At 39.1% G+C, this 12,011-nt stretch overlaps 1 protein-coding gene across 3 annotated transcripts in view; it reads left to right on the top strand.

Moving 5' to 3' along the window:
- The window catches only part of rnf144aa (ring finger protein 144aa), a 45,101-nt gene extending 38,813 nt beyond the window's left edge, over positions 1-6,288 (top strand). For all 3 annotated transcript variants that reach the window (XM_041812529.1, XM_041812531.1, XM_041812530.1), the window contains exons 7-8: positions 1,486-1,575; positions 5,026-6,288. In XM_041812529.1, coding sequence (XP_041668463.1) covers positions 1,486-1,575; positions 5,026-5,157 — 222 coding nt within the window. In that variant the 3' untranslated portion in view covers positions 5,158-6,288. The remainder of the gene's footprint in view (positions 1-1,485; positions 1,576-5,025) is intronic.
- The last annotated feature ends 5,723 nt before the right edge of the window (positions 6,289-12,011 follow it).

The following is a 12,011-nucleotide window of genomic DNA, read 5'->3' as shown; positions in this document are numbered from 1 at the left end:
ATCTCTGTCACAGCAGGAACTTTTCCCTGTTGTGCAGAGGGCTTCTGTCTGTGGCACAACAGGACTTTAAAAAGGTGTTGACACAAAGAAATTCTGTTTTGAGCAGAAACAAAAGCTTTGTAATGTATGTCAGTCAAGACAAGGAACTTGGCTGCTGCTAATATTAGCTTAGCTATTTTAAGGTTTTCTTAACCTGTTGTTGGGCTCAAATGCCGTCAGTAGTTATGTTTGAAGGATTTTACCAGCATAAAGGTTTATACAGAGGTGTCCTCCTCTTTTAAACAAACAGACTCAACATTAAAAACACTAGTTTCACATGAATAATCAGTGTCTTCCTCTGATGCGCTTCTGCAGACATCAGAGGAATCTCAAAAAGTGTTGTTGGTGTAGCTGAAATAGTATTTATTCTGGTTGTAGTGCTGTTTTCAGTAGGCAACAATGATTTACACACATGCCATATTCCTTCCCTTTATTGATGATGGATTTAACTGAACTCTGGGGGATGTTCGGTGCCTTGGATTTTTTTTAAATTCATATCCTGACTTATACTTTTCAATTACCTTTTCTCTGAGTTGCTTGAGGTGTTGTTCTGTCTTTATGGTGTAATGGTTGCCAGGAATACTGATTAACCAGTGAATGGATTTCCAGACAAAGGTGTCTTTATATGACAATCACTTGAGACACATTCACTGCACTCAGGTGATCCCCATTTCACTAACTGTGAGACTGCTAGCACCAATTAGCCAGACTTCTGCTGAATTATGTCAGTCACTTTAAACCTTTTCAACATGTTTGCTTTGTCCTGTCTCTTTGTTCGGTGATATGTTTGGATCCATCTAAGGTTCAAACTGCAACACAAATGTTTGGAAATGTGTTTTCCAGTTTCTCATCAAGGAGGTAGTGGTGGGTCCTGAAGCTGGACAATGTTAGGACCACTGAGCTAGACAACAAAAGAAAGTTATTTGGCACACTAATGTTTAAAGAGGGTGGGTTTAATTTTTTTCTACAACTGTATACCATTCCACAGAGCACCACAGACAAACCCTTTCTGAGTCTAGGATGTGCTCTTTTCTGAATTTTATAGGTTTTTTTTTGTTTGTTTTAAGCTTTGGCCCTGGTGTTGGATGGCTTCCTGCAATCAGCAGGTTTTGAAACTCAGGGACAATGGCATTCGAAAATCTCTAATGTTGTTTTGGCGTGTTAGTGCCCTTGTGTGTCTGTGCACTGAGATAATTCGTGATGTAGACATCATTCAAAGCAGCAGTTTTTACTATCAGGAAACTGTAGCTGAACCCCGGCCTTGATAAGAAAGGAATAAGACGTATTTGTTTTAGGTTTCATATGATCTGTGGTGCCGCCTGTAATCTTAATTGTGTGAGCATAGACGATTGCTTCTCACAGGTCATTTAAAAAACAATTTTCTCAGAAGAGCCGCCGGCTTCTTTCACACCGCTAATGGTCCCGGTTTATCTCTGTGTGTGACAGGACGACTTTCTGCTGATCCACTACGACAAAGGGCCCTGTCGAAACAAACTAGGCCACTCCAGGGCGTCTGTTATCTGGCACAGAACACAGGTGAGAAACCCATCTTCCCTCCTCGTCTTTCGCTGTCTGTCACCCCCCCCCCCCCCCCCACCCCCCCACCCCCCAAACCACACTGCAGCATGTGGCAGTACACGTGTTCTGCCTCTTCCTCTCTCTGTGGCTCATTCAGACAGTGATGGGCTGGTATTATCTTCAGCGCACAATAGCTGGATCCGCGTGCATCGACAAGTGTCTTGTGGTCAGTGTCACGCTGTTTCCTGCTAAGCTTATTATGTTCTTTCACTAAAAGAAGGTTTACATAATAAAGGTCCCTCAGTGAAAGGTAACCAAATAAAAATGACAGATTACATACAAAGGATTGGATATAAAATGTAATTTCCCTTATGTGAAATGCCAGATTACACATGAGGGATTATGTATGATTTCCCTCATGGGATCGTGTGTTTTAATCTTATGAAAGATGATTTTGAATCACCAAACTGTTCCTCTGTGTCTCTCCTTAGCCATATAATCCATTAGTGGGGTAACAGTTTGTCCCTGTGTCCAGCACACTCATTATTTTGTCAACATTAGCATACACGCTGACATCTGTTGCCCAGTGGGGCAGGCTTAGTCATATGATTACAGTTCAGCCCGCTATAGCTTCATCGCTCGGTGTCTTTGCTTCTCCCCTACTCTCTTTTCACCCTCACCTCATCTTTCAGCATCTAAAAAAGCCTCGCTCTTCATGAATACAAGATGTACCAGGGCTGTCCTCCCCATAAAAAAATATATCAAATAAACCTCTGATTTCATCTGAGGACAAGGGGTCAGTGTTTCCATGATGTCACTTCAGAGAAAGGTTTTTTCCTTAAACATGTTAGCATCACCAGGGTTTTTGATGCACTGTGATCTCCAAAACAATACAGCATCTGTACTAGCTGGAAGAGGGACAGTTAGATAAAGGTTTGCTTAATTAAAGACAGAAAGTTATTTGTAAGAAATCCCCTGGAAAGATGTCTGTTTGCCCTCAAACAGGAGGAAAGCAATGCGCTATTATAAGTCACTGTTGCATGTGACTGCCTGTTATGTATTTCATTTTGTGGCTCTGGACTTGTTAGTTTCTGGCTCCCCCTTGTGGCGATTTCACTTCATACTTGCAACACAAAGGAAATCTGTGTGGAGGACACCAAATCTATCAGAGAGGAAGCTAAGACCAGCTACCTTTTTTCACCAGTATTTCTAGTTATCTTGGCCTGTCTCATGTGGACAGTAGGAGGAGTACAGTAGTTTTGGACATGGAGGACAGTAGTTTTCTTTAATTGTGTTAGAACAATTCTGATACATGCAGAGTAAGGATGTGTTGATAGTTGTTAAGAGCATATTCTCTAGGTATAATATTCACCCCCAATTTTCACACACACTAACAGATTTCCTGTTGTTTTGAAAGAGAGATGCAGTAAATTGTCCTATAGTCATTGTCAGTTGATTTGACTTTTTGTGTATGATGACAGAAGGGATGTGGAAAGTTTCTTGTCATATTTTTCTGCCACACAGAAACAACAGCAAGTAAAACAGCAATAAAAAGTCAGATGTCTGGCATCCATCTCTAGCATAGCTGTGGCTGACTTACATGCTCCAGTGAGTTAATCTTTGCCACCTCATGCCAGCCTTAGACCGGTTCACAAGTCAAAATGTAGTCCTCTCTTTTGTTTGTCACAGTGAGCCCTAACTACTCATAAAGCTGTGGCTTATTAACTGTTTCTACATAATGACGTACAGCATGTCCATATAGCATGAATGAGAATATTACATTGGTACCATCAGTCCAGGCTGTCATACTTGCCTGTGAAAGGTTTGCTGTTTTTAAGTTTTAGTCTGCCACCTGCTGGTCATTATATGGTTTTACAGGTGTCTGGAAAGGATTCAGAGCATGAGCTTCTCTAACAACCAAAAAAACACTATTTAATATTTAGTTCATTGCAAGTTGTACTGTAAAAATATATTTTAAAAAATGCATCAACAGTGAAGTTGGCTTTTTTAACTTGTATTTATGTTTAAGTGTAATTTAGCTACCATATTTGTTGATCACTTGCCTCAGTAATGCAGCAAACTTCCCAGATTTTTACCCTGAGAACCTCAAAATAGTGTCTGGATGCTGGGGGCTGTCATTGTCCCTGGAAGTTGTGAAAACATACAATTCTGAGCACAGGTGCACACTTGCAAACAGGCCTTTCCCAACATTGGCAAAGAACAACACAACAGTCTTAAAGCATACCATAATAAAATATAGTTAATTAACATAAGGAGACCCAAGAGCAGAATACGAGTAATATATGTAGTAACCTCCATGTATAAACTATGGTCCACTGATCGGACATGAATTTAATAATGTGCAGGTGATATCTGTGTTTGTTTTAACAGAGCAGCAGACTGCTAGATTATTGCTGTCATGTGCAAACCTGCATTTCAAAGACTTTAACTGAGTATTACTCTTACCCGGTGACTATGGATTTGTTCTAAATAGAACTGATTATACAGTGCATTCAGAAAATATTCAGACCCCCTTTAATTTTTTCAATTTTGTCATGTTGCAGCTCGATTCTAAAATTGAAAAAAAAATACTATTTGTTCTTATTAATCTACACACAGTACCCATCATGATAAAGTAAAAAGAGAATTTTTCAAATTTATTTTAAAGAAAACTGAAATATGACATTGACCTAAGAATTCAGACCATTTGCATCAACACTTGAAATTTAGCTGAGATTCTGCTCAGTTCTCTCTTGATATCTGCTGAGATGTTTCTACACCTTGCTTGGAGTCCACCTGATGTAAACTAACTTGATTTGACGTGATTTGGAAAGGCACACATCTCTCTGTAGAAGGCCTCACAGCTGACATAATATCAGCAAAAGCAAAGCCATGAGGTCAAAGAACTGCATGCAGAGCTCAGAGACAGGGCAAGGCTCAGATCCGGGGAAGGCTACAAAAAGTTCTGTTGCACAGAAGCTTCCCAAGAGTACACTGGCCTCTATAATTCTCTAATAAAAGAAGTTTAGAACAACCAGGACTCTTCCAAGAGCTGACTGCCTGGCCTAACTTGGAGAAGGGCTCTAGTAAGGGAGGTGACCAAGAACCTGATGGTTCTGCTTACACATGTACCATTAAGACCAGCAAAGACAGCTCAGGTGGTAGAGCAGATGTCATATGTAAAGGCTAGTGCTCTCAATTCACTGGTCGCGGGCTCAATTCCAGGTCTTGGCGCTGTATGGTGCATGTCTTCCCCCCATTCTCATTCCCATATTTCCTGTCTCTCTTGAGCAGTCATGTGGAAAAAATGGTAGAAAGCCCCCCAAAATAAACTTAAAGACTAATCAGCAAAGATATAAAATGCAACTCTTATCTAAAGGGGTTTACATATTATCACAGATGAAAAGTTCTTCTCTGGAGCTTTAAATTGCATTTAGATTCATGTTTTTAATTTGTCCCCCCCTCCAGGTTGTTGGGATCTTTGCCGGCTTCGGCTTGCTCCTGCTGGTTGCCTCCCCCTTCCTCCTACTGGCCACTCCCATCGTTCTCTGCTGCAAGTGCAAATGCAGCAAAGGAGACGACGACCCGCTGCCAACCTAATACATGTCATCTGAGCTGGAGCGGAGAGCCGCTTCAAGGATGGGCCATCTTTTTTTCCTTTCAACCCTTTACGTTCTTTTCCTCTCACCAGCTTTGAGCGCTTCTTTTTTTCGGGCCTGCAGCCCAGGGGCCGCTTTGGGATCCATCGCTCTGCATGAGAGAGGCGTGGTGGAAAAGTGACCATTCACCTCGGCCTGAAGAAGAAGTCTACGGTCAGAGGAGGTCGGACTTTACTGAGGACCGCCGTGTCGGTTTGTGTGACGTTATGGGTTTTGGGAATGTGGAGCAAACTGGGGCAACTTCAAGTGGAACTTGTTGTGGGTTACTGTTGTGTGGGGTATTTTGACGAACTCATTAAAGGCAAAGAAAAATCAAAGTTAATGATTTTTTTCTTGTATGGACAGTATCATGCAAGAACTTTTACTTTATTGCTATGTTTTGTCAGTTTGTCGTACGCAACAAAAGCTTTCCCCCTCCTCCACAACGCTCAATGTAGCTCTACAGCTTCAGTCAGTAGCATTAGAGTCACACCATGCATGTATGGTGTTCACTCGATTTGCACACAGAGCGCGATTCCTGCGTCACGCTCACGACTGAGGTAGAGATGGGAGGCTGTCGTCACTCACAGCTTACTGTACAGCACGTCCTCTTGATGATGTCAATGTTTTATAACCTGTTGCTTTTAATAGAACCGTGCTCAGAGTAGTGTCTGTGTTGTACATTTCAATGTTTTCATAACTTTAAGGTACACTTCTTAAAGGGGATAGCCACTCACGGCTAAAAACACATGTAAAGCTTATGTTTTATAACCAAATCTTCTTTTTTATTTTAAAATCCTGTTGCCATCACTTTTGTTGATATTTTTTACAAGCATACTGTCATTGAACATTGTAGCCATCTTTCTTAGAGAAGGTTTTTTTTCACATTTATTGTTTTAGACCACATTATGTCCTTATTTGAGTGGCATTCCCCTTTAAATTCAGAATTAATGTGAAAGTCTATCAGAGGACTTTGTATCCACATGTTGTGGGAACATTTTAATACATAAAGAGAGATGTCACTCCTGTAATTCTCAGTCCCCAGGTTGTGGTTCAGCCAAATAGAAATAAATAGCCTTAAATTGAGCCAAAATCCAACATTGTCCCCCCTGTGCATTAAAAAAAAGTTTTAAAGGAAATCCAAATAATCCCAGGGAAAGCATGTTAAGCTGCATTTGAAAGCATTGCAGTCAGCCAGTGAAGCCCTTTATATCCAGATGATTCTATGATGTCGTCCATATGCCACTCTGTTTATAGCCATACTGTAAAGAAAACAAAAAAGCAAACAAAAAAGGATAAAACAAGTGTTCTGACCTGATGTTTTTGTGTGATCTCGGGCCTCTATTTCCTATGCCTCTCCAGACAGACAGTCCACCAGTTTCTAGACCATCTCTGATCTCATTTTGGCATTAACAAAAACTCCTTGCAAATTGCAAACTTGCATATGTTAGTGGTGTGAGTGTCCATGTTTTGTTCTGTTGGTAGTTAGACCTCCAACAACAAGCAGCTATTTCCTCACAGGGATGCTAGAAATATACAAGAATGTTCCATTCCTGGGTGCATAATTATGAAGCTGCTCTATATCACTTTATCTATGCAAGTTTGTACATTATTACCATTGTGAGAAGGCTTTGGATCGGTCAGAACAGACAGTGTCACAGTGAAAATGGCAGAATGTTTCCATACATGCATATCATGGCTTTTATTATTATTCAGAAACTGTCTGTTTTATTTTCAGTGTCTTTGTTGCAGTTATCAATTTGTCTTTCACTTTAAGTTTTTACAACTGTTTAAGAGGAAACTGGGACAGGAATTGGCCATTTTGCATTTGTGAGTGTTTTCAATTGGCGGTTAATTTAAAAGAACTTTTAAAGTCACAAGAGGAAGTCTTTGCTACTCTGTTAAAAGGTGAAACCATCCTGTTCTAAATTACAAAAGCTCAATGTGGACATGCATACATACATTTTATTTTACTCTATTTACCTGTTATTATGACCATGTATTAGGGACACTATAAAAACAAAAATAAAGAGAAGACATTCATTTTCAAGAAAAAAAATCTGAATTTCTGAGATTAAAGTAGAAAATTAACAAAAAAACCAAATCCAAAATGTTTTGGTTTAAAAATGCAGTGTGTGAAATTGAGGAATATAAGCGACGTTCAGATGTAAGGTTGTGATGCTCACTTCTTGAATTAATCGTGGGTACCTGTTTAATTTTTTAAAAATGGGTTAATGTTATATTCTCCTTTTGGTGGTACTGGAGAAATATGCTAGAAGCAAAAATCCAAGATAGTAAGAATGTAAGAATAAAGGGTTATTCTAAGTTTATGAGAAAATATAACAACTTTATATATTGAGGTTGCGAAACACTAATTTAGGTGTGTGTGTGTATATATATATTTATATATATATAAGTTTGTTCCTCAAAATGCTACTAGGCTAAATATTGCACACTGCACCTTTAGTTAGTTGTAAATTTATGGGAATTGTGAAATAGCCCATTGCTTGGAAGAAAATCAGAACAGATGTTTGTTTTGTACTGCAGATTCTACTAATTGCTGGGACTAAGTAAGCAATAAGGCATTTCTTTGATTTTAGCCTAGAATCATCACATTATCATCAACATCCAGACTTAGATGAGGTATAACTTCTTGGGCTGTTTAGAAATACACAAAACACAGACGGCATGTGGGAGAGGACTCTGATCCAACCAGTATATTAAGTTTAATTTCTCAGAAATTTACAAATTTAAAATGACATGGATGTATGGCTTTTTAACTTGAAATTTTGTAGTTTATTAACTTAGCATTTTCAACTTTTAAACCTGAAAATTTCAATTTTTTTCTATAAATTTGTGACTTAAATAGCTCAAAATGTTTGAGGTTTTAAGGTTTAATTGTCTTTTTTCATTCTGGCCCTTAAATGCCTTCATATGAAACAGTGAGTCATTTTTATATTTTGTTTTCCCCTAACATCCCAACTTATTAACTGTTTATTTTTATCTTAAAATGATTAAAATGTTGTGAGACCTTGAGAAAATGACAGAAATTGTCTAATTATTACAGGTAAACTGAAAAGAGGCAGAACACGTCCGATAACAGGAGGAAGCATTTAATTGTCTCTGTGTGACAACTCCATTGCTTTCAGCAAAGTCCACAGTCTTCAGTTTCATGTAGCTCTCTCTTGTACCATCTTTTTTTTTTGCTATGCGAAGAGATGGTGTACAATAATGTTAAAGATGTGAAGCAGGATTGGAAGTTAACTTTTTCACCTACCTGACACTGTAACTAGTGGATTGAAAAATCTCACAGCCACTCATTTTTTTTACCAGCCACTTTATTATAATAAGTAGCTTAATGAGATTAATAATCAAGGCTTATAGCAGTGGTTTTTCCACTTTATTACCCCAGGTACACTTAAGACACTTAAGATCAAGGCAAAATTTCAAGGCATACAACGTAATTAAAAAAAAAAAAAATTAACACAGTACAGCAGTTTTAGTCATAATATCATGGCTGTAAAATTCCCACGGCACACCCAAACTTCCCTGTGCCTTGCCACATTATTTGGTAGATCTGCTTGATTCTGATCGTGAAGTTGGTAGGAACAAGCAGAAAACCAGGATTCCATTTACACCATCACAAAATCACTGTTCATGTCTTTTTTGCCTGCACCAGTGGCTGGTAGGTCAAAAAAATTCACTATTTAAAAATATCCTCATTTAGCTAGTGGCGAGTCCTAGTTTCCCAGCTAACCAGTTTGCCATGACTCCGGCTGCCGACCTCAACCTGTCACTATCCTTAACTGAAGAGGCTTTTCAATCAAACCAGCAATCTAAAAGTGGTGCCATTAGTCTGGTCTGTGTCATGAGGTGTTCAAGAACATGTAGTTTGCAGGGAGTGATTTTTTTTAGGCTTTTGTGGCGTCATGACAGGCATGTTTCAGCCTTTAATACTGGTTTTATTTTTCCACCAGCATATTGAACACAAAGGGCAACTTGTACACACTTTAACAGAGGAAAGATAAAATGTATGGATGCATGTCTTACAGCTTCTGTTATAAATTATTTTAGATTTCTGTTCTACTTTTTGAACAAGCCATTCACTAATTATTTCCCCCTCTCCCTCCTGATGTAAGTTGCCAGTGTTCATGTAGCATTTCATGACAAGTTTTGGCTACTGTAACCAAAAAAATTGAGATCATCAGTAAGTACGAGTAGCTAGCTGATGCTTAACAGTAGCTGATCATCTGCAGCTCCTTTCTCTACTCTTAGAATTATCTCCAGTATTCACTTTTATGATCAGTAGCCTTAACTTTAGAGTATCTTACCTGTAGCTTGTGTTGCTCTCGCTGACCTCCTCTACTGCATTAGCATGATTCTGATTCTTAAATATCAAAGCCAGTCCAGTTTTTACCTTTGGAAGTCGGTGCTTGCCCCCCCTCCACAAGTAGTTTAAATCCCACAAGCTTTTGTTGTTTTTATGACAATCGTGCCAAGCAGATTTCCTGGAAGGGAAAAAGGAAACAGAGCTGTCTACTGTATGTGCATTTTGATCATGTATTTGTAACATAGTAATCGTTTTTACAGGGTGGAAACTATTTTAACGCTTCTTTATGTAAAACGCTGCACTGCATATGGGTTTTTCATTAGTTTTTCTTCTTGATATGATCTGTGATGTGTGTGTGTGCGTGTGGTATGGTGCCTGCTATGTTAAAGTTTAGCAGCTGAAATCAACTCAACAGAGAAGTGAACACATGAGAAAGTGCTACTCTATCAGGGCTCTGATATCCAACACTTCATTTAGACAAAACTATATACATATATATATATATCATAAGCTGAGCTACAGTTGAACATCATGGCCGCTCCATATTTCAACACTTTTTTTTTTTTTTTTTTTTTTGTTTGCTAGCACCACTGAACAGGTCGATTCTGTAATATGCAACAAAAATAAAAGGGCCAAACAGCAGACATTACAATCACTGCAGTGCTGCACAAATTCTGTTCTACACAAGGGCCAGAAGGGGCTTTTCAGGCCTCAACATTACAGCCTGTATGAGCACAGGGGTTGTCGGAGGACAGTTTTACTGCTTCTAAGATTTCAACAGAAAGTAAGGTTTTATTTTACAAACGGCTGAAGATCTACTTTGCAGCTATCCTAAGATCAACTTTGGTTACAAGCAGCAATTTATATTTTATAACCTGTTGTGTCAAGAGATGAAGCTGCATGATTTTTCTCTGACTTCTACATGTTAAATATTACAATATTGTAGCCTCTAAAAAGATCTTTGAATGGTAGCGATGTCACTCGATCACCCGGCTGTCAGGTTGTTTGATTTTTACCCACTTTTTTTTTTTTTTTTTTTTTTAAAGGACTCATGTTCAGCCATATGATATAAACCAGCCTTCCTCTTTTTCCAGCAGGTTGGCTTCATGTGTTATTTTTTTTTTGTTTGTTTGTTTTTTTTTTGTTTTTTTTAATCATACATGTGTTCCATCAAGTTTTGGTGTATTTGTTTTCAAAAGGAACTCCGGATTGGTCGAGTTCAGATTCAATCAGCCACCTCAGTGAAGTGGATTATTGTCAGAGGAAATGCTGTCTGTACTACACAGCTTCTGTGTTTAAAGATGGTTAACAGTGTCACTAGTTTAGTCCGTTACTGACGGTTACACTGAGCCGTATTTCTACAAAGATTCCTGCATTGTAAAATGGCATATTTGGATCAGTTCTGTACAACTTCAACTCGACATCTCAGTATATCTACAGTTCCACTAACACTGTGACACCAGGTATTAAAGGTTGTTGTTTTTTGTGATTCTTCTCCCTTTATTTTGTCACTCTGTTTAAAAGTAGGAGGTGGATAGCAACTAATTACTTGTTATTTTTAATCCCATTATTAAGTATCTTTTTGGCTAGTTTAGAGTACAAATCAGTCCTTTTCTTCTATTCGTTAGTTTTAACCAGAGTAACCAGTGCAGTGCTCTTCTTTTACCACTTCTGATGACCACACTATAGTGAGAATATTTCCACATTACGTCCGAAAATAGCTGTTATATTTCACTTAATCAAAAAAGTGTGACTTTACCAGGGAATAATCTTGTTTTTGTTGTAAACTTAGCACAAAAAGCAAGTTGGAAAGCCTGTTTATTTCCCTTTTAATGGTGCCACATTTGTAAGAAACATGCATTTGTGGGATGAGCAGCAGAGCTAAGTATATGGGTTGCACCCATGACAAGTTTGCCAAATCTCTGCCAGTGCCAAACAGCTTATTCTGCTTTTGTTATTGTCTCTTCTTTTAAGATTGTGGTACCCCAAGGTGCTGACAATCGGGTGCCTTATTGGCATCTGTTATGTTCAGGGATGAGCCCAGATTCTGCCTAGGGCATGTGGATCATAGGGTCAAAATGTGGCAAAGATTTGGGGACACTGTGCTAATTGCTGCATCGATAGAGGAACGTCTCCCTCACTGGAAAAACAAGGCTTGTCATCACTGGCACCCTCTGGAGATGAGATTCTGCAACCAGTGGTAATCTCATATCTGGAAGTGAATTCTATCCTCCAAGATGACAACGCTCGCCCCCACAGAGCGGGGCTTATGAGAGACTACTTCCAGAATTTGGGAGTGGAGAGGATGGAATGGCCTGCCAGCTGTCCTGACCTCAGCCCCAACAAATGCTGGTTGAAGAATGTGATGCCATCCCACAGCAGTATGTGACCAGGCTGGTGACCAGCATGAGGAGGAGGTGCCAGGCTGTTGTGCCTGTGTATGGTTCTTCCACATGCTACTTAGGCTCTTGTTTGTTAAATGATTA

The sequence above is a fragment of the Cheilinus undulatus genome, linkage group 18 (assembly GCF_018320785.1).
Source record: "Cheilinus undulatus linkage group 18, ASM1832078v1, whole genome shotgun sequence".
Classification (NCBI taxonomy): Eukaryota; Metazoa; Chordata; class Actinopteri; order Labriformes; family Labridae; genus Cheilinus; species Cheilinus undulatus.
The sequence above is the reverse complement of the archived record's forward strand: the minus strand, read 5'-3'. Positions and strand labels throughout refer to the sequence as shown.